Genomic DNA, 19029 nt, shown 5'->3' with positions numbered 1-19029 from the left:
TTAATTGGGTTGCATCTTTGGAACACCATTGATTGTTGCCTGCTTGTGTGTACCCACAATAGCAATGGGCCACAGATCTAAGTTTAGAGTGGGAACTGGTTTTAGCTGAAATGTATAGTGTTGTATTTGATGGAACCAGCTAGCTCGTAGGATAAATAGTTGTGACTTGGAAAAAGGTTGTGTGAGATGTTATAGAAAACATTCTCTCTACCATTCCAGCTACTTCTTGTTGAGGGAGTGTACTTCAGAAGAGTGGCACTCTGGATAAAGGTGTACTTGCAACCTTACAATTGGCTTAAGTCCCGGCAGTTCATGTGATCTGTAGACCCGTACCACTTCACTCCGTTTTTCCTGCCTGCAAGGCATTTGGGGCAGTTGCTGTGAGATGTCCAACTAGTAGTTGGACTGTGTTCTCCTTTTCCACTATACCCCCTGTATAGAATTTTACGTTTTTCTCTTGTCTTTCAGATTTCAAGCCTGAAAGACTGGAATACCCTGGTATGTTTATTGCTTAGAATGTGTTCTGTCGTTGCTTTCTTTTGACTGCCTTTCTGTCTCCAATTTAGGTTCCTCAGATGAGGTTCCAACTCAGTGTTCCCCACCGTGTCCAGGTAAGGTGGTGGAACAATCGCTGTCCTCCACAGAGCTTAAGCAGGTGGTCCTATTGCAGTGTACTGTGATGTACCAACCCGCAGATTGGCAACTGCAGGTTATCTTGTCATTTTGAGATACCTGGGAGCCATGTTGAGGATCTAGAAAGAAGGTAGAATTTTAAGAACTATGGTGGGAAGCTACCCTCGCATATAGACACAATGCATGTCAGGATCTTCAAGGTTCCATATCCTAGAAGCACATCCATATTCCCCCTCTGATCCTTCTGTATAGTTACCGTCTTGATCTCGCTTGCATCCTTTTAAACTCTCCAGTTGCATCTTATCTGTATTTTGTAAGACCTTGATTCTCTTTTCTTATTATTGGGAGCACTTATTGTGTTATGGTTCTCCAGTGTATGCAAAGGGTTACTGATGTACCCTGTGAGTAAAGGTGCATTCACTGACGTCAAATTTGAATGTGTTTTGGGTTTCTCCATCCCTTTAACATCTGCCACTTCGGCAAATAGCTCTGGCATCTCCAGTTGTTGGATGGTGACATGGATGCCAGTAGAAAACACTTCCGTTAGGAATTTCCTTTATACAATCTGTTAATTATTGCTGGCCATCCTTTCCTCAGCTGAGAGGCTCTTTATAATGAGTCACCTGACATTACAGCAGTTACGGTGGAATGCAAATCGTGGGCACACTTATTTAGTCGGTAGATATTCGAAGGTTTATCAAATGTACGAAGCTACCTTCCTGTTATACGCATTTGTCGATGTGACGCAGTTTTAAAGAAATATTTCTCCCGGTCACCTTTCCATGGATGGAAAAGCATCTAGTTACTTATGCACTTTGCCTTAAATCATTCTCCGCTTGGGCACTGACATTCCACGGTTGCAGTTTGTAATTGAAAAGTTGGCTTTTCTACCATATGAGTTATCGGGTACTGACATTTTTTTCCCAGAACATCTATCTGCATAGGATACCGATTTCTGGGGCTTGAGTTTTTTTAGATTGTCAAGCTATGCATATTCTGCCGTCTAGTGGTTGGTCCGGAGTATGACTTTACTTCTAAAGTAAGAAGTACGCATGGGCATTTGAGTTTCAAAACTAGCATTTAGAAACATTCAGTATCTCGCACCTCTAGGGGACGATTGCCTTATGCAATCGTGTATGCCTACTGTTTTCTAAGATCATCAAGATGGTCTGAAACTGAGGAACAGCAACTGAACATTTTCCATCACGTAATCACACCGAATGCAGCTGTTGCGCTCAGGTTTGCTGGACCTTGATTGTCAACTTGTTTCTTTTGAATTTAAATAATCTTGGCTGTGTAGTCTTAAGCACTTGATATGCAATTTTAAAAGGCAATATTTCAGTTAGATTAAATTGATCGTTGTCTTGACCTCTGTATAATCTCAGGTTGTTTACTCCTGCCAAAAAGCAGTGTGATTCCATAGTGTTGGGTAAGAATTGGTACATCACACTGTGTGAGACTACACAACACTTATCTGCTTGGTATTAGGTAACCCACCTTTTAGTATAGGTCTGTACTATACAAGTTGGTAGTGTGACTGAGCAGCAAGGCCGACCTCAAGAGGGGCAAATGTGAGCTGTAGAGCTGAAGCAATGACATTTGTAAATACAAGTAACCAATGTTTGTTATAGATATTTAACATACATTTTTAAATAAGCATTCTTTAAAAAGGCAATTTGCGTAACAATGTAAATATACTTTAAAATTACTTTTCCGAATCAGAACAAGTTAGTGTATAATCTTTGGCTATGCTACTTACACAATTCCTACACCCTTAGGTGACTTCAATCACAAGGACAGTAATGGCATTTATATATCAAACTAGTTATACTTGGCAGATTCTGAGGTTGCAGAAAGGAAAGGTTCAAGGAAGGAAAAGGTTAAACAGGTTCTCAGTATGTGGGAGGACACTTAAAATCTTCCAATGATATCTAGATAAGTATTTCCCAGCAGTACCAGTATACAACAAGCTACCACCTATGAGGGACAAACAGTATCAAAGTCAATGGGCTAGAAGAGTCTTCAGGAAGCCAGTACAGCCAAAGTCATTTGGAACACAGTCTATGGATCTGATGTACTTCTTGGATCAAAATCTTGCACAAAGTTGGAAAGTTTTAGGAAAATCACTTGTAGGGTCACAAGTTAAGCCTGTGGAAGGAGAGTTGGAATGAACTCTAAAGGTAAGCCAATGCAATTCCCAACTGGGAAAGGCACAGCTAAAGAAACAATGAGATAGGTACCCCAAGTCTAAACAATACCTCTGGTTTGAAGATGAGTAGTTCAGCTGGATTCTGTCCCGTTACAGCGGTGCAGACCCTGTGTTGCTGAGCCTCAGTCGTGGGGACAAGACGAAGAACGTCCGGAGGGCTCCTGTGGCGGTTGTTGGGAGATTGTTGGCAGCTACATGCTCTTTTGGGTTCAGCAGCACTTCGCGGTTTCAACGCTTAGTAAATGGCAAAGTCGCGTATCTCTGATACCGGTTGGGCTTCCTTCACTCCTTGGGTCCTGCACTATGGTGAGGGGACTCGGGTTCAGGTGGTCCTGCTTCTGGTGGGATACTCTTGGAGCTTCTAGGTGCATTTCAGATGCTGCACTCCACTATGGATTTCTTGACCCCTGCCACTCGGTTCTTGCAGCAGCGAACAAATGCAGCCAGTCTGGGAAGATGGTCCAATGGAGTTTGTCTAGGGGTTAGTTGGTCCCACTAACCCAAGGGAAGAAGTCATCCCTTCTGGGGCTTCTCTGTCGAATCGAAGAAGAGGTTTTAGCAAAACAGTAGGGCTTCACCGGGCAATTCAAAGGTCCAGGAGGATGCAGCATGCTTCGTTCACGGTTTCTTCGCCTGGCGTTTCTCCCAGTGGTCGACTTTGCCGCTAGTCCCAAAGCCGTCGCCTTTTAAGCAGGTTTCCCCCATTATGCACAGCCTAGGCTGCCAATCACACAGCAGGGTGGCTGTCCAGCCAGCCAATCAGGACTGGTTGCATTCAGGCATTCCTAGAGACAAAGGACAGGAGTTTTCGGGAACCTCCCTCACATCCTGCCTTTCCAGACACACTGGAGCGAGAGGCGGGCTTCAGTGTTGATGCCTGCCAAAGGCAAAACAAACTAAGTGCTCAACCCTGGCTCAACGCGCAGAGTAAAACCCAAGAAAGACCTCAAAAATGGAAAATGGCAAAAAAAAAAAGACCACCGGGGCCATTTTGAAGAAATGGTCACCCATGGGTGTTGTACTGCAGCTGAGGGTTCAGCCTGTGGTAGAAAAGCAAATTGGTAGGAAAAATTAAACTGCCACCAGCCATTAAAAGTAGTGAGGGTAACCCATAAATGTTACATGAGAATGTAGGCTAAGGGGCTACTAGGTAACCCAATGTATACAATGATGCACTATGCACACCCTAGATTGGAGATGGCATATATCAATGATTGGAGTTTAATAAAATTCATACTTATGCTAGGTGCAGGGGAAGAATAGTGTGTCCTGGCACATGGACAGTAGAACTGAGAAAAGAAAAAGGTTCCCTAAACTGGGAACTCCCGTCCCTGCACACTAGGGCTGATAGCCAGTTGATGTATATATCTGTAGTCAAAAAAATGTGCTCAAGTCTAGAGAACTTTAATGATATTTAGGAAAGTGAAAATCTTTAGATATACATTATACTCCATACATTAGTTCAAGTTAGTCAAACAGTTTTAATGAAATCATAAATCAACATCGATCATTATAGTGAGGGGTTAGTTCCCCAACGTGTTTCGAGAGGTTTTCTCCATCAGGGGATTCTTATTACATTTCTATAAACAATTTGAAAAAACTGTTTCAGAATTGTGTCCATATTATGAAGCATTATTAGATATATCAATGTCCAGATTATAGAGCTTATTGTTACCTGTGACTTTACAATAAGTCTTTTCAATCTATAGAAAAGAAATAGTAACGTATTTCCACAGCTTCAACTGTTTGAATCTCCTGATCAACAGAGAGGACCCTAATTAGTGTATTGTATTCTAATAATTCCATGATCTAAACACTAAACAAGAGATAAAGAAACTTTAGAAATACCAATCCTACATGTCTATTTGTATAGCGTGGTTGAGGAAGCTCCTAAACTCTATTCAAATTAATCTTGAACATCTGTTGAAAGGAAGGAATTATAAATCCAAGTTGTACTCTAAAGTAAATCCAGATTTATCAAATGCAACATACCCTATCTTGCTTTAAAACACTTAACATGTTGGGGTGTAAATCTAATGTACAGGTATGTTTGGAAATATCTTCGGTGCTGTTCTAGCTTCAGATCAAAATTCTGATCTATAATAAACCATATGTGGGGGATTTAGTGTGGTCTCTTTATTACCTGGTGCTCGTGATTGTTGGAAACAAAATATGACCGAAAACTAAAAGGCTCACTTACCCCAACTTCTTTATACGAGTATGTTCATTCTCTTTTTCGTGCAGTTAACTTGCAACTGAATACCTCCCAATTGTTGCGTGCGTTACGTTGTGAAGTCATTGCGTAATGACGCGGATGACATCACCAATGTAAGTAGACTATAGTGATTTTGCTCATCTAATTTAAAGGTGAATATGCGTCCTCCCGGATACAAACAATGACTTGTGTGTACCTGGACAAGTTAATAAATGTTACTGCAGTACTCAGAAATGATAGAAGGATAGGGTTCACGACTGTACTAGGTAACCCCCCAGCACTCCACATAAGATGGTGTGCTGGACCTACAAAGAGAAAAGGTAAGTAAAGTCAATTTCACTTAACTATTCTTGGGAATAGTAGTGTTCACACAAGAAAAGGTATTTAAACCTTATGAGAAATCTAAAGGATTTCTCTGCGGCACTGCACTGAAGGTGCTGTGTGTCGCCATACAAAAAATAGATGCCTATCGACTTTGTCAGACTCCAAAAACAGAGGTAACAACCCAAATCAGGTCAAAACACATGAAGGTCTCGCTAATTTCAGGGTTATACTAAAAAGTCCTAAAGTCCAGCAAAAGAGCTGGGGGGTGGGGTGGGAGGTCTCTAAAGTTGGAGGATTTTAGCACTTAAGTGAAAATTCTCCCTAACACACAGCCTCTACCTTGTGAAATATTAAAAATACTGACGAAGTGAGTAAAATATAGCTCCTAGCAGCCAAGTAACAAAGCCAATGTGATTTCAAATTTCGAAGTGATTGTGTCCTCCAACGTATTCCTTATCTTTGATATACGTTTCCAGCTTGCTGGCCTCGGAAATTTATTCTGTATAGGGCGCTGCGCTTCGATGTCCGCCGAGTCGATGTCCCTCGACGGCCACCGTATCGGCGCCGACGTCACCATGCCCATAAATAGACACGCGCTGCGTCCGTTGCTCAGTTCCGTTTTTCCGCGCTTCGTGGGGCCTCGGAACATCGTTGCTCAGTTCAGTTAGGTTTATCTAAATCTATTTCGACGAATATTCCTTCAAGAAATGTCGAGACTGTGGTAAAAAAATGTCAATAACGGATCCACACAGGGTCTGTTTATGGTGCTTGGGGTCCGATCACCATTGTTCGGAGTGAGAGGACTGCATGTCCATGACTGCGAAAGCCCTGAAGCAGCGAAAGGGGAAGCTCGAGAGAGGTAAGTCAGCCAAATCCTCCTCGAAGGTTTCGTAGGTCGAGGCATTCGTCTCCTCGCCGTCAAACACTCCCATTCTAGATCTCGAAGCAGCTCCCACCATTCGTCGAGATCTAGACATTCAAAAAAGAGACGTTGAAGGTCCCATTCCCCGTCGTTTTTGGTGTCCCCAGAAAGAGTTTCCTGCCCCACCAAACACAGTTCTCAAGCTGTGGGAGGAATTCAGAAAGAAAATGTTAAGCGTCTTTGAGAACGCGGCCTCGACCCCCTCGAAGACAGCTGAGGGTGATACCCCGGGTGAAAAACCCAAAAAATCAAAACCGCGAGTCGCAGCACCCGGCGAAACATTCCACCCGAGAGCGCCATGAGCCATCGGGTAAGAAGGCACAGTCTTCGAGGGTTCCTTCGACGCACGGGTCGGCGCCATCGACGCCGTTGTCGAAGGGTTCCTCGACGCGTCGGTCGATCGACTCGATGCCGATGAAGGAGAGGACCAAGGCTCCACAGCCAACAGTGTTTTCAAGGGGCCTCCGACACGACGCCGAGACAGTCGTCGATGCCTTCGAGTAGGATCCCGATCCTCTCGAATTCTTCGAGGCCCCTTCCAGTTTTTTCAACGCCATTTTCGGCGCCTTAGAGGCCGGTTACATCGGCGTCGACGACTTCGACATTTTCTCGTCCAATAACGACGAGTTTGGCGCCTTCAGCCCTAGAGATGGGCTTTACTCCATTTCAGAGATCAGAATACCCTGGTCTGTCTTCAATTTATGAAGAAAGAGAAGACTCTGACCAAGAAACTTTTGGTTTACAGAGATCCTCACTGCCTGCTGCAGAGGATTTCACCTCTGAAGAAAGGAGGCTGAAGGAACTACAGGACTCACTTCATGAGGCCAGTGGACTTGACCCTTCCCCAGAAGTAGAATTTGTAAAGCCAGACCCAGGGGAACATGCCGGAACACCATATAGAACCCTGATGGCAAGAATAATTGAGTTTATGGGTTGTTCTGCGCCTGTACCTGTTTTCCAACAGGATGATCTAACGGATATATTGGACAAAGGCCCACAGGAGGACCCGGTGGTCCCCTTCCATGCAGCCCTACAAAGAAAAATTGCATCCAATCGGGAGACTCCCGAAGTCATCCCAGCAGTCAATAAGACTGTCGACAAAGTATAGGGTAGCGGCTGCTGACCCTGAATACCTGTCAAAACACACGACCCCAGAGAGCCTGGTGGTTCAAGCGGCAACTTCATCCAGCAGTAGGACTGCTTACCCTACTGTCCCACAGGACAGTGATGACAAGAGGTACGACTCTATGGCAAAGAAAGTCTTCTCTGCCTGTAGTATGGCGTTGAAGTCCATCAACGCCACCTGGTACGCTCGCCAGGTTCAGCCACACATTATGGGAGTGTGCTTCATCAGCGGCTGACTGCATACCCGATGGAGAGAAGGAAGCCTTTCTTAACATCATTCAAGATGGCAAAGATGCCATATGCGAGTCTCTTCAAACTGGCATTGACTCCGCTGACAGTATCAGCAGGGCCATGGCGGCTAGTACAACAATCCGCAGGCATGCGTCGTTGCGAAAGTCTGGCTTTGCTCCAGATGTACAGGCCAGACTTTTGAATATGCCCTTCGACGGCTCTTCATTATTCGGAAAAAAGGCTGATGACAGTCTGGAAAAGTTAGACTTCTAAAGCAGCAGCAAAAGCCGCCAAACTCCTTTTCGCCCCTCAGGAACCTCTGGGAGAGGAAAGTCCTTTCGCTATTATTCCGCATTCGGAAAAGGCAGAGGACAGCCGGCTCAAAGAGGCCAAAGAAGATCCACCCGAGGTGGACGGGTCAAAGGTACTAAGACCGCAGCAGCAGCAGGTGCCTCTTTACCCTCGGCATCTGCATCAGCCGCCCCCAAACCACTCTGAGGCCTTCACACAAAGCACATGTAGGGGGCAGGTTAACTCACCATCTGACGGAATGGCAGGCTATAACGTCAGATGCTTGGCCGTTGGAGACAGTTGACCAAGGTTACTGCCTACCCTTTCTACACATCCCTCAGTCATCCACCGGGTAACAGCTCCCGAAAAGTTCCAGATCCGCTCCTCTTGCAGGAAATGATGGACCTGCTAGAGAGAGGTGCCATAGAACCGGTACCTGTAGCAGACAGGAACAAGGGCTGGTACTCCCCCTACTTTCTCATACCAAAGAAGGACGGAGGACTGAGACCCATCCTGGACTTAAGAGAATTGAACAAGTTCCTCAGGAAGGACAAGTTCAAGATGGTAACTCTCTCTCAGATCCTTCAGGCCCTCCAGCTCCAGGACTGGCTGGTATCTCTGGACCTTCAGGATGCTTATTTCCATGTGCCAATCCATCTCAAGCACAGGAAATACCTGAGGTTCGCAATTGGCAACTCTCATTATCAATTTCGAGTTCTGCCATTTGGGCTGACCTCCGCCCGAGGGTCTTCACCAAGCTGATGTCGGTAGTGGCGGCGAGTCTAAGGAGGGAAGGGATCCACATCTATCCCTACCTGGACGATTGGCTGATCAGGGCCGTATCTTCGGAATAGGCCCGGACCCAGCTAGATTGTCTGCCTCTTCCTTCACAGACTGGGATTCTCCCTCAATTTAAAGAAGTCACAGATGATACCATCTCGGAGACTCCAGTTCATTGGAGCGGTCCTGGACACTTCCCTGGGAAAAGCCTCGCCACCAGAGGTGAGGGCTCAAGATACTCTCTACAGATGGTCACCAAGTTTCAAAATGCCCAACGTCTCCCAGCCTTCGACTTTTTGAGGTTGCTAGGCCTCATGGCATCCTGCATCTTCCTTGTGCCAGAGGCTCGCCTGAGAATGAGATCTCTTCAGTGGGCACTGAGAAGTCAGTGGTCACAATTCTCAGGGAGAATGTCAAGCGACCTCCGGATTCCGGACAAGGTAGCCCACGACCTTCAATGGTGGGCCTATTCAGAGAACATCTTGAAAAGAGAACTGTTTTGGCAACCATGGCCGGCGATAACAGTAGTCGCAGACGCCTCGCTCACAGGGTGGGGAGCCCATGCCAATGACTTGACCATCAGCGGTCGTTGGTCTCCATCGAAGTCCAGACTACATATCAACCTATTAGAGCTGAGATCGATCAGACTAGCGCTGAAAGCTTTCCTGCCATCAGTACAGGGGAGAAATGTCCTGATAATGACGGACAACATGGTGGCCATGCACTATCTCAACAAAAGAGGAGGCGTAGGATCACTGCCACTGTGCAGAGAGGCAATGCAGCTCTGGTTTTGGGCAATTCGAGAAGGAATCTCTCTATCGGCAGTCCATCTAGCCGGAGAGAAGAATTTGACAGCGGACGCTCTTAGCAGGCAGAGCACAGTCTCCCACGAATGGGAGCTAGCTCAGGAAGTCCTTCAAGAGAGCTTCGCCCTTTGGGGAACCCCTCAGGTGGATCTGTTCGCCACAAGCACCAACAGGAAGTGCGATCTGTTCTGTTCAAGGGAATTTCCCCCGAGAGGAGCTCTGGGAGACGCGTTCCACTCCTCTACGCGTTTCCACCAGTCCCTGTTATTCCTCAAATGATCAGGAGGTTGAGAAGATTTCGGAAAACCATGATCCTAATTGCCCCGGACTGGGCCAGGAGAACGTGGTACCCGGACCTTCTAGATATGTCCCATCTGTCCTCCAATCCGTCTTCCACTCAAAGAGAATCTTCTCTCGCAGAAGGGAGGTCAGGTTCTCCATCCAGACATCAGAACCCTCAACCTTCACGCTTGGCGTCTGAAAGGTTGAGGTACAAGGATTGGGATCTCCCTGATGACGTCGTGGAGGTGGTGCTTTCGGTCAGAAGACCAGCAACAAAGTCTTTATACCGCTGCCGTTGGAGCAAGTTTTGCGGCTGGTGTAGGGAAGAGAATATTGACCCTTTTTCATGTGATACACTAACGGTACTATTGCTTCTACTCTACTTGGCAAACTCAGGCCTTCAAGTTGGCAGTGTAAAAGGCTATCTCGCAGCGCTTTCTATCTTCAAGCGCACTGCGGAGGAACCATCGTATTTCAAAATTCCTCTAGTGGTACAATTTCTCAAGGGTCTGACTAATGTTTACCCTCCAAAACCATTCCAGGTTCCATTATGGGACTTAAATTTAGTCTTAAACTTCTTAATGGGCACTCCATTCGAGCCACTTCACTCTTGCGCATTAAGATTTCTCACACTTAAAACTGCCCTACTTGTAGCACTAAGATCGGCTAGGAGGGTGAGTGAGCTACAAGCTCTCCTGTAAACCCCCACATACAATCTTCCACAAGGTTGTCCTCCAGGTGAAGCCTAATTTTCTCCCAAAGGTGGTTTCTGAATTCCATATTACTCAGAAAATTACCTTGCCTTCATTCAACCCTCCTCCCCATCCGGGGAAAGAGGAGGAAAGGCTACACAGGCTGGACCATAGGCAAGCTCTCAGCTTTTACATCAGCAGAATGGCTAGAATCAGGCAAGCAGACCAGCTGTTTGTAGGATACTCAGGTCACAAGTTGGGACTACCCATAACAAAACAAACCATCTCCAGGTGGATTATCTTGGCCATCATGGAATGTTATAGACTAGCAGGGAAAGAGCCACCCCAAAACCTCAGGGCTCATTCAACCAGGGGTATCGCAGCTTCTTCGGCTCTCCAGAGAGGGGTACCGGTCCGGGACCTATGTGCGGCTGCCACCTGGTCGTCCGCACATACGTTCACAAAATTTTACAATCTGGATTCCTCCACTGCTCAAGAGACCAGATTTGGCAAAGCTGTATTACACTCGGTCCATCCCTAAAGGGATACATAACACTATCACTCCCTCCTCCAATTACATACGACTGCTATGGGAGTCTATCAAAGATAAGGAATACGTCGGAGGACACAATTCCTTCGAAGAACAAGTTACTTTCTTACCTGGTAACGTTCTTTCGACGGGGATGTTCCTCCGTATTCCTCATCGCCCCCCCCCCCCCATCCATCCCCGCAGTGATAACTTCCCTTGTGGTTGCAGCTTTCGCTCCTTCAAGGTTACTAACCAATTCAGGCATGTCTTTCTTATACTACAAAACGGAACTGAGCAACGGACGCAGCGCGTCTCTATTTATGGGCATGGTGACGTCAGCGCCGATACGGTGGTCGTCGAGGGACATCGACTCAGCGGATGTCGACGCGCAGCGCCCTCTACAGAAAAAATTTCCGAGACCAGCAAGCTGGAAACGTATATCAAAGATGAGGAATACGTCAGAGGAACATCCCGTCGAAAGAACGTTACCAGGTAAGAAAGTAACTTGTTCTTCTTATCTGACTGCTTAGTCCAAACAAAGGCACTCTGGATGTATCCTAGTTCGGTTATTGCTTCCACTGCACTGAGAGATTTTTCTCCTGGACCATATCTTTCCTCTTGCCCTAGTATTTGTCCTCTAGACCTGCTTATTCAGTCTAGCGTTCCTTTTGATTTTATTTTCGTAGGCAGGCGGTTTATTGGCCACTTTATTTGCTTTCATTTTTATGTGGTTCTCTGGTGGATTCATGCAGAAATAACTGCTCATGCTAATCACGGCTGGCAGGCTTCCTTGGCATGGCCATGCATAACCTTTCCCCCGGTCTTGAGTGTCACTTTCTAAGTATCTTTACAGGGGGGGGGTCACTCTAGGTACTACATAGCATTTGACCCAGAGGTGCTTCAGTACAATATGGGCAACCTGCTCAGCAAATTATTCTTTTTCTCAATATGCATCTAAATGTTAGTCCCACTCGTAAACTAATTTAAAGTGGGGCTAAGGAAGTCTTATTTGGCTCGGGAGGATAACTCTGGGGCAACGCGCTCGTCTTGGAAGCAAGACGCTGCAGAGCAACACGGGTACAATCCCTGGGTCCGCGCTAAGAAACCTCTGGGAATTTAGCGCCTTATAAATGACCTGTTAAAATTAGTTGTGTATTTATCTCCCTACCCAGGGATACCGCATTCGTTTTTTCCCTCTTAGTATATGATATTTTGAAGCTCTTTAGTGTCTGTAACGTTTCTGATAATACACGTCTGCTTCGGAACAGAATTACTTTGGAGCTTAAGGGAAGACCTGCTGAACTTCTTTCTCTTCAAGCATCATTATTTAAACTTCAGCTTGCCTCTTCATGTTCTCGATGCTTTAAACCTTGGACTGGATAACCACGAAAAGGCTTGTGCAACTCTATGGTTTCCTACTTTAAACTCTAGTGGACACAATCTTAGGAAGGCCTTTTGAAAAAAACATGTTATAGGAGTGTGGCACAATGTTTGTTTTTGGGATATTCTGTTTAATGCCGTTTTGCTTAATGACTTACATCTCTGGTTTTGTGTGATATCTTTGCACTGAGATCTGCTTGGTCGGGTCTGATTTCATGCTCTGAAGCAATGTTTTTTTTTTTTTTTTGCTTTATCGTGATGGTGAACATTTAATTCTCTGAAAAGATTGAACTGTGTATTTGGTGGGGATGGACTCCTTCCTCAGCTGTAGACCTTGTCACCATTTGTTCAAGATTTCTTTGATGTAATGCAGTATGCATGCAGCTTGTACTAATTTCCACCCTCTCCTCAGAAGACTTGTTCTGAGACCTCTAAGATTAGCCAAAGGGTCATGGGTGTTCTAGAATAAGAAACGTCTGGTCAACATTAGCCAGAGGTTTTATCACATACCCCTGGTGTTTAACTGTTTTGAGCTGATTGTAAACTGATTGAACTGTCCATAGAATCTTGTCAGTAAATTTTGTATTCACTGATGTTGTTTTGCAACATCGTACATCTGTACAATCACTCTTCAGAGCGCAACTAAGTTAAAAAAAAAAAAAAGAGGTTGTTAGAATGCATAATATTGTGGGCCAAAGACGGGCACTTTTAAGAAATGGAATGGAAAAAATAGACAAGACTGAAGCAAATAGGACTTTGTTAAAAGCATATGTTAGAGATGCAAGTTCTAGTCTAGTCCATCAGGAATTTCAGGAGCCAAAGGACACTGGGATGTCTGGTGGAAATGGTCCAACAAGTCAGGCTGTCGATAGAAAGCTGAGAAGTGTGGGTCTGGCTAGGTTGGTAAATAAATGTCTCTAGAAAAAGTCGCTTTTTGATGGCCGTTTTGAACTTGGATTTTGTTCCAGTCCTAGTTCTTGGGGTAGTTTGTGCCTATATTCTTTAGGCCCCTTATGGGTTGCATCATTTAATGGCTGTGGTGGAATGTAGTGCTTTCACTAGGTTATAGGATTTGTACCTGGTTGCATGGTAACTGGTTGCTGGCTGTCAGCCTGATTTACTGACTGGTAAGATGGATTTTCAGAATGTCCTGTGGACAGATTCTGAGAGGCAACCTGTTCTGCTGAACGGAGAAAGTCGATGTCTAGCCAAACTCTAGATGGGTAGTGTGACTCAGAAGCAAAGCTTAGACTTGGGAAGTGTGATTAGAGTGGCGACAGATTCAGTTAAGCACACACAGAGCACTCCTAATACAAGTTAGGCAGTTATTTATTTAGGACTTCTAAATACTTGGCAATGAACAACCACATGCAAGGAACACACTAAAACATTTGCTACTTGGATATACACATTCACTTTGTGCTTTGCTAAGAGCACTAATACTTAACATTTCAAATAGTCATAGCAATTTTAGAATACTAAAGAATAGTAAAGTAAATAAAAAGAACACGTTAAGTAACCATCAGTTAGAGAACTAATATGTGGCAAATAAAGGGATCAGAAACCCCATACAAAGCCTTATATTTTAAGGCACTAAACTGTAAAAATTCCTATCAGATGGGGCCCTGTACTTTAGAATCACAGGTGCCAATGTTCTCTTCAGAAGGCTAGTAGTCTTTTTAAGAGTCTGAATAAGAGTTAGCAAAGCCATAAGGCAGTTTCTAAGCGTCTCAAAATAAGATACTTGAAAAAAAGTTCTTAGCAGGCTGCCCCCAATACAGCCACCTTAGTGGAAGCTAAGGGAGGAATCTTGACCAGAACACCAATGTTTACAGTCAGTAAATTGAAGGGTAGGGTATGCCCGTTAAAGAGGGGCGGGCAGAGGTAAGAACAGGTAAGCTTACTCGCCTCCATGTACTTGGATTCACCCAGGGACCAAAGTAGAGGTTTCAGAAATCCCCCCCTCCCTTTTCTCATAAATTGTTTCTTTTGTAGGAGGTCCATGGGTCTAGGTTGCAGAGGTACATTTTGGTGTCCGGCTAGTTTGGTGTTGTAGTCAGATGGATTGGTTCTAGACACTTCCACTGGACTGTTGAAAACACTGCTCTGACAATGACCTCAGAGTACGCTGAGGACAATGATTCAGGCAGCGATCAGCGATGGCCACTCCGTAGGAATAGCAGAAGTCGAACCTCATGGCAGAAACAAACTGCTCCTACTCGCCCCTCTTTGGGGTGGAGAGTTACAAAAGAAATGAGATGCTTCTTGTTTTGCAGGTATAGGATCTGCAGAGTCCCAAGGCTAACTCTGGATGAAAACTCATGCAGCGAAGTAGCACAATTTGATGCTGGTCAGCCCACGGGATGGTTCCAGGACTCTTCCAAATGCTTCCAAGGGCAAGCTCGTCAAGCAGGAGGCGAGACAGATTGTTGCCACAAATCTAGAGGTTGCAGCACAGGTGAAGGTCTTCAGGAGATCAGCAGGGCTACAACGGGTCAGTTGAAGAAAGTGCTGCTGGGGTTTTCTCTTCAATGACTATCTGAAGTATGGCTGCAGGAGTTCCCCTTGTATGCAGGATTTAAGCTGGTTACCTTACTCCCTCCATTGGTAAGGATCTGCTCCACTCAAACTGGCAGAGGGTGGCCATTTCTGGCCATCCTCTGGCCCGCACATCTGCCCAGCAGCAGCACACACTTTGGCATGGATGTTTACTGGGATTAGACCGTCCTAGCCCCCACATTCGGCCTCAAATCCAGACCGTCACCTTGCCAGGGAAAGCTTCTGCTTGCCCATTCCGACTTTTCAAGAGAAGGAAAAAGGCAGAACAAGAAGATTGCCAGAGGACAGGTAGAAATGTTGTGGCAATGCCTTTTTAGAGTATGTGGTTCTCTATGGGATTAAGCAGTGAAATGTATAAGTGGACAAGACAACGAAAATAGTAGAAAATGATCTGCCGTCACTAGCCATCCTGGGCACATGTTGGTAACCAAATGTTACCGCTACACACAGTGTCCCTATTGCACTTCACAGAAGGTGATGGTGTGTGCAGGGAAAATTGAATTTTACGGTGGAAAACACTTCTTCTCCAACATTGGATCTTTCATGGATTCACATGCTTAGAATATTCCCCGTCAGTCTGTCGACGGGGAATATTCTAAGCATGTGAATCCATGAAAGATACCAATGCTGCAGAAATGGAGTTAAAGGTAATAAACTATTCCCTTCTGCCTTGATAGTCATAGGGACTGGTCAGTGATTCCAAAACAGATATACTTAGCAAGACCAGTGGTGTAAAAAGACTGGCATACAAAAGTCAAAGCGGTTCAAAACAGTAGCAAAAGGTTCGGTCCTATTGAGGTCTATGTAGAGGAAGCAGCAAAAATGACATCTTCCTAACGGACATTTTAGAACCTTTTTTTCATGAACTCAATATGCAACTCCTTTTCTTTTTTTTTCTCTTTTTTAAATATATATAAAGCCAGTAACCTAGTACATGCTACCCTGGTGAATTTGGTCAGCCCAAGAAACTCTAGGCAAACCTGCTCTACAGCTGTGCAAGAGCAGGATAACTTGCTCCCAGATCCTATAGTCTTTAAACTGGAGTCGTAAGAAGCTTTGTGTGAATTGAAGCGCAAACATGATAGTATGATCTTTTTGAAATAATTCCATACATTTCTTTTGTTCTAACTTGCACAGTAAAATGTAAATTATTCAGTATGAAAACAAGTATCTTTTTTTTTGTGCTTATGGCACTTGGAGGTGAATTGAAAGCAAAATTACGATTGCATGAATCGTTGGGTTGATTCAGGAGAACACTTCTAGTTTTTACATGCCCCGCAAGCTGTCCTGTTGGACAACAATGCCTTTAGGATTGTTTCTTTAAAACATTTTTTGTAGCCAAGTCGATATCATAAGAACTACATGTGTACTATAATTTCCACCGTTGCTATGCATCTTCATTTTTGTGGGGAATTACTAAACTGGAAAACACTGCAGATGCAAAAGGCAAAGCACTAAATGCAGCTCCTTTTGTTACTTGGAGAGCCATGTTGTACGTCTGCCTACGTTGTTTTTCAGTGCACTTGTGTAAGAAATATTGTTGTTTTATGGGGGTATGGTGTATCGAAGAGTAATAAATAACAGAAAACATTCCCATATGGGGGTACAAAGAATCACTGTTGTCTTGGCTCTAGCTTTTGGGTTCTTCAAGAGTTGCGCTGCAAGGCCTTTCACCAGTGACCAGCCTAGTTGTTGTAATTGCCTTTCTTTCATTGGAGAAGTCTCGCCCACAAGCATACTTTGGGGTGAGAGGTAGTCCACCACAGGCTGTCGAATCCATAGCATGTGCGTTAAGCTGCCTCTCTGGTTTTCCCAATATGGGTATTGGGCAGAACAGGTGGAAACCTATGTAATATCGCCGAAAGTGGAGGACCTTGTGGACATTGTGTGATGTTTAAAGGAGGCAATATATGCTACTTTCATGTAGGTCCGGTGGGCAGATTTAGGAGGCCATATTAGTTATCAGGTTAGCCAAAACCCAGTAAAAACTTTGTCTCAGGAGAGTGAGAGTGCGGTCAGGGGCCCTCAGTCGACACAGGATTGACCTCAAGACCCAAATTGACGAGCTGAAGGACAATGGCAAATCAGCCATGCTACTCCTCCTTGACCTTTCCGCGGCTTTCGACTTGGTAGATCATGCAGTTCTATGCAATCACCTTAGTTCTGCCGTTCATTTTTCAAGTGATGCCATAGCCTGGATACATTCCTTCCTGGCAAACCGGACAATGAGAGTATTTTCCCCCCTAGCAGCTGCTGATCCCATACAAGTTTCATGCGGTGTCCCCCAAGGATCATGTGTATCTCCAACGTTGTATAACATCTTCACTAAGCCCCTGTTCGACAAGCTGGATAGACTGGGTGTCATCTACACTAATTACGCTGATGACACGCAGATCCTTATTCCCCTCTCGGGCAACTTCTTGGCGGACACAGCCTTAGTGAACAAGATATATCTCCTCATTCAGGCATGGATGGCATCTCACGGCCTCTGCCTGAACGACGACAAAACTGAGCTACTGATCCTCGGCTCAGAGCTGGCCATCAAAAAACTGGACCCTAATTATGCCTCATTTAACATAGACAATAATATCATTAAAGTGATGCCTGCAGTTAAGACTCTCGGGGTCCATCTTGACTCAGCGCTCAACTTCAAGAAACAAACTAACTCACTAGCATCCTCCACTGCATACACCTGTAAACTGATCCGAGCATGCAGACCTTTCCTAACGGAAGCTAGTTGCATTACCCTAGCGAACGCACTCATCATATCCAAGCTGGATTACTGCAATGCCTTATACGCTGGCTCCAACAAATACATCCATGACAAGCTCCAAACGCTCCAAAACAACGCTATCAGAGCAGCTTTAAACATTCCTAACAGAGTTCATATCTCCACCGCTAGGAAGAACATTCACTGGCTAAAAATCAAAGACAGGATTGCGCTCAAGACCTTATCCCTTACCTCCAAATGCCTCAACCACATAGCGCCCCCTACCTGGTAAACAGAATCAACAAGAGAATCTCAAACCGACCCACCAGAACGACGAATGCCTACACACTAGTGGTGCCCAGATACAAAAAGAGCACAGCGGGCGGCTCTAGCTTCCCGGTCATAGCTGCTCAAACCTGGAACAAACTCCCCCTTGACCTCAGAATAGACCAACCATACACCAGCTTCAGGCGCAAAGCCCTCTCCTGGATTCGCTCCCTCGACACTTAGCCCGTCCGTCCACCTCACCGCCACTTTTCCCGGATGTGCATAACTAGATTACAGGTCGCTAGACTACCTGCTCTATCTACAGTTCTGTATTTTGTACTGCCTGTATATGCTTTCCTCTCATCTGTATAACCTTTTCTTGTATTGCAACTAAGTTCTCAAGTATCCTTGTACTGCCTGCGCCCAGTTACCCTCGCGGGTTTGGCTTCTGCGCTATACCAAATAAACAAACAACAACAAACAACAGTATGGCACACAATAGTTCAGTTTAGACAGTCAAGTATTAACAGTTATTATCTAACACCCTGAAAAATGAATCTAACAGGTACTATCGCACAACACTGATACAAATATATACAGTAACCATAGGTTCAAATAACTGATCAGCAAATCAGGCCAGTATTTATAGTGCACTAAATGATGTAACCAAACCACAAGACAATATCCTAAATTAAACCAAACCCCAAAACGAATGTGGCCTTATACCCAAAAGTGACAATGTTTCTTATCAGAATTAATGTCACTGTAGGTAGGATTGAATAGGCTTGTTGGCGATAGTTGTAAAGTTCTACATCAATTTTACGAGAGATAAGTACGTTTTCTTTTCTTCCAGACCCAAGGCTAACCCTGGGGCAGGATATCTGACTCTGGTTCTGTTGGGTAAGAATTCGTGCAAGATTTATCTATTGGTAGTAGGTAACCAACCTTTTAATATAGGCCCTGTACTACACAAGTTGGTAGTGCGACTGAGCAGCCAGGCTTATTTTAAGAGTGATAATGTGAGCTGTACAATGAAATCAGTAAATACAGGTATCCAAGTAAACACTTACACAC

At 44.9% G+C, this 19029-nt stretch overlaps 1 protein-coding gene across 4 annotated transcripts in view; it reads left to right on the top strand.

The window, feature by feature from the left end:
* Positions 1-19029, top strand: part of PUF60 (poly(U) binding splicing factor 60) — a 243117-nt gene that overhangs the window by 146512 nt on the left and 77576 nt on the right. For 2 of the 4 annotated variants that reach the window (XM_069621849.1, XM_069621848.1), the window contains exon 8: positions 469-498. The exons of the other annotated variants lie outside the window; for them this stretch is intronic. In XM_069621849.1, coding sequence (XP_069477950.1) covers positions 469-498 — 30 coding nt within the window. The remainder of the gene's footprint in view (positions 1-468; positions 499-19029) is intronic. 4 annotated transcript variants of the gene reach the window in all.

The sequence above is a fragment of the Ambystoma mexicanum genome, chromosome 5q (genome assembly GCF_040938575.1).
Source record: "Ambystoma mexicanum isolate Mex_15411 chromosome 5q, UKY_AmexF1_1, whole genome shotgun sequence".
Classification (NCBI taxonomy): domain Eukaryota; kingdom Metazoa; phylum Chordata; class Amphibia; order Caudata; family Ambystomatidae; genus Ambystoma; species Ambystoma mexicanum.
Note: the sequence above shows the minus strand (reverse complement) of the source record. Positions and strands in the feature narration are given on the sequence as shown.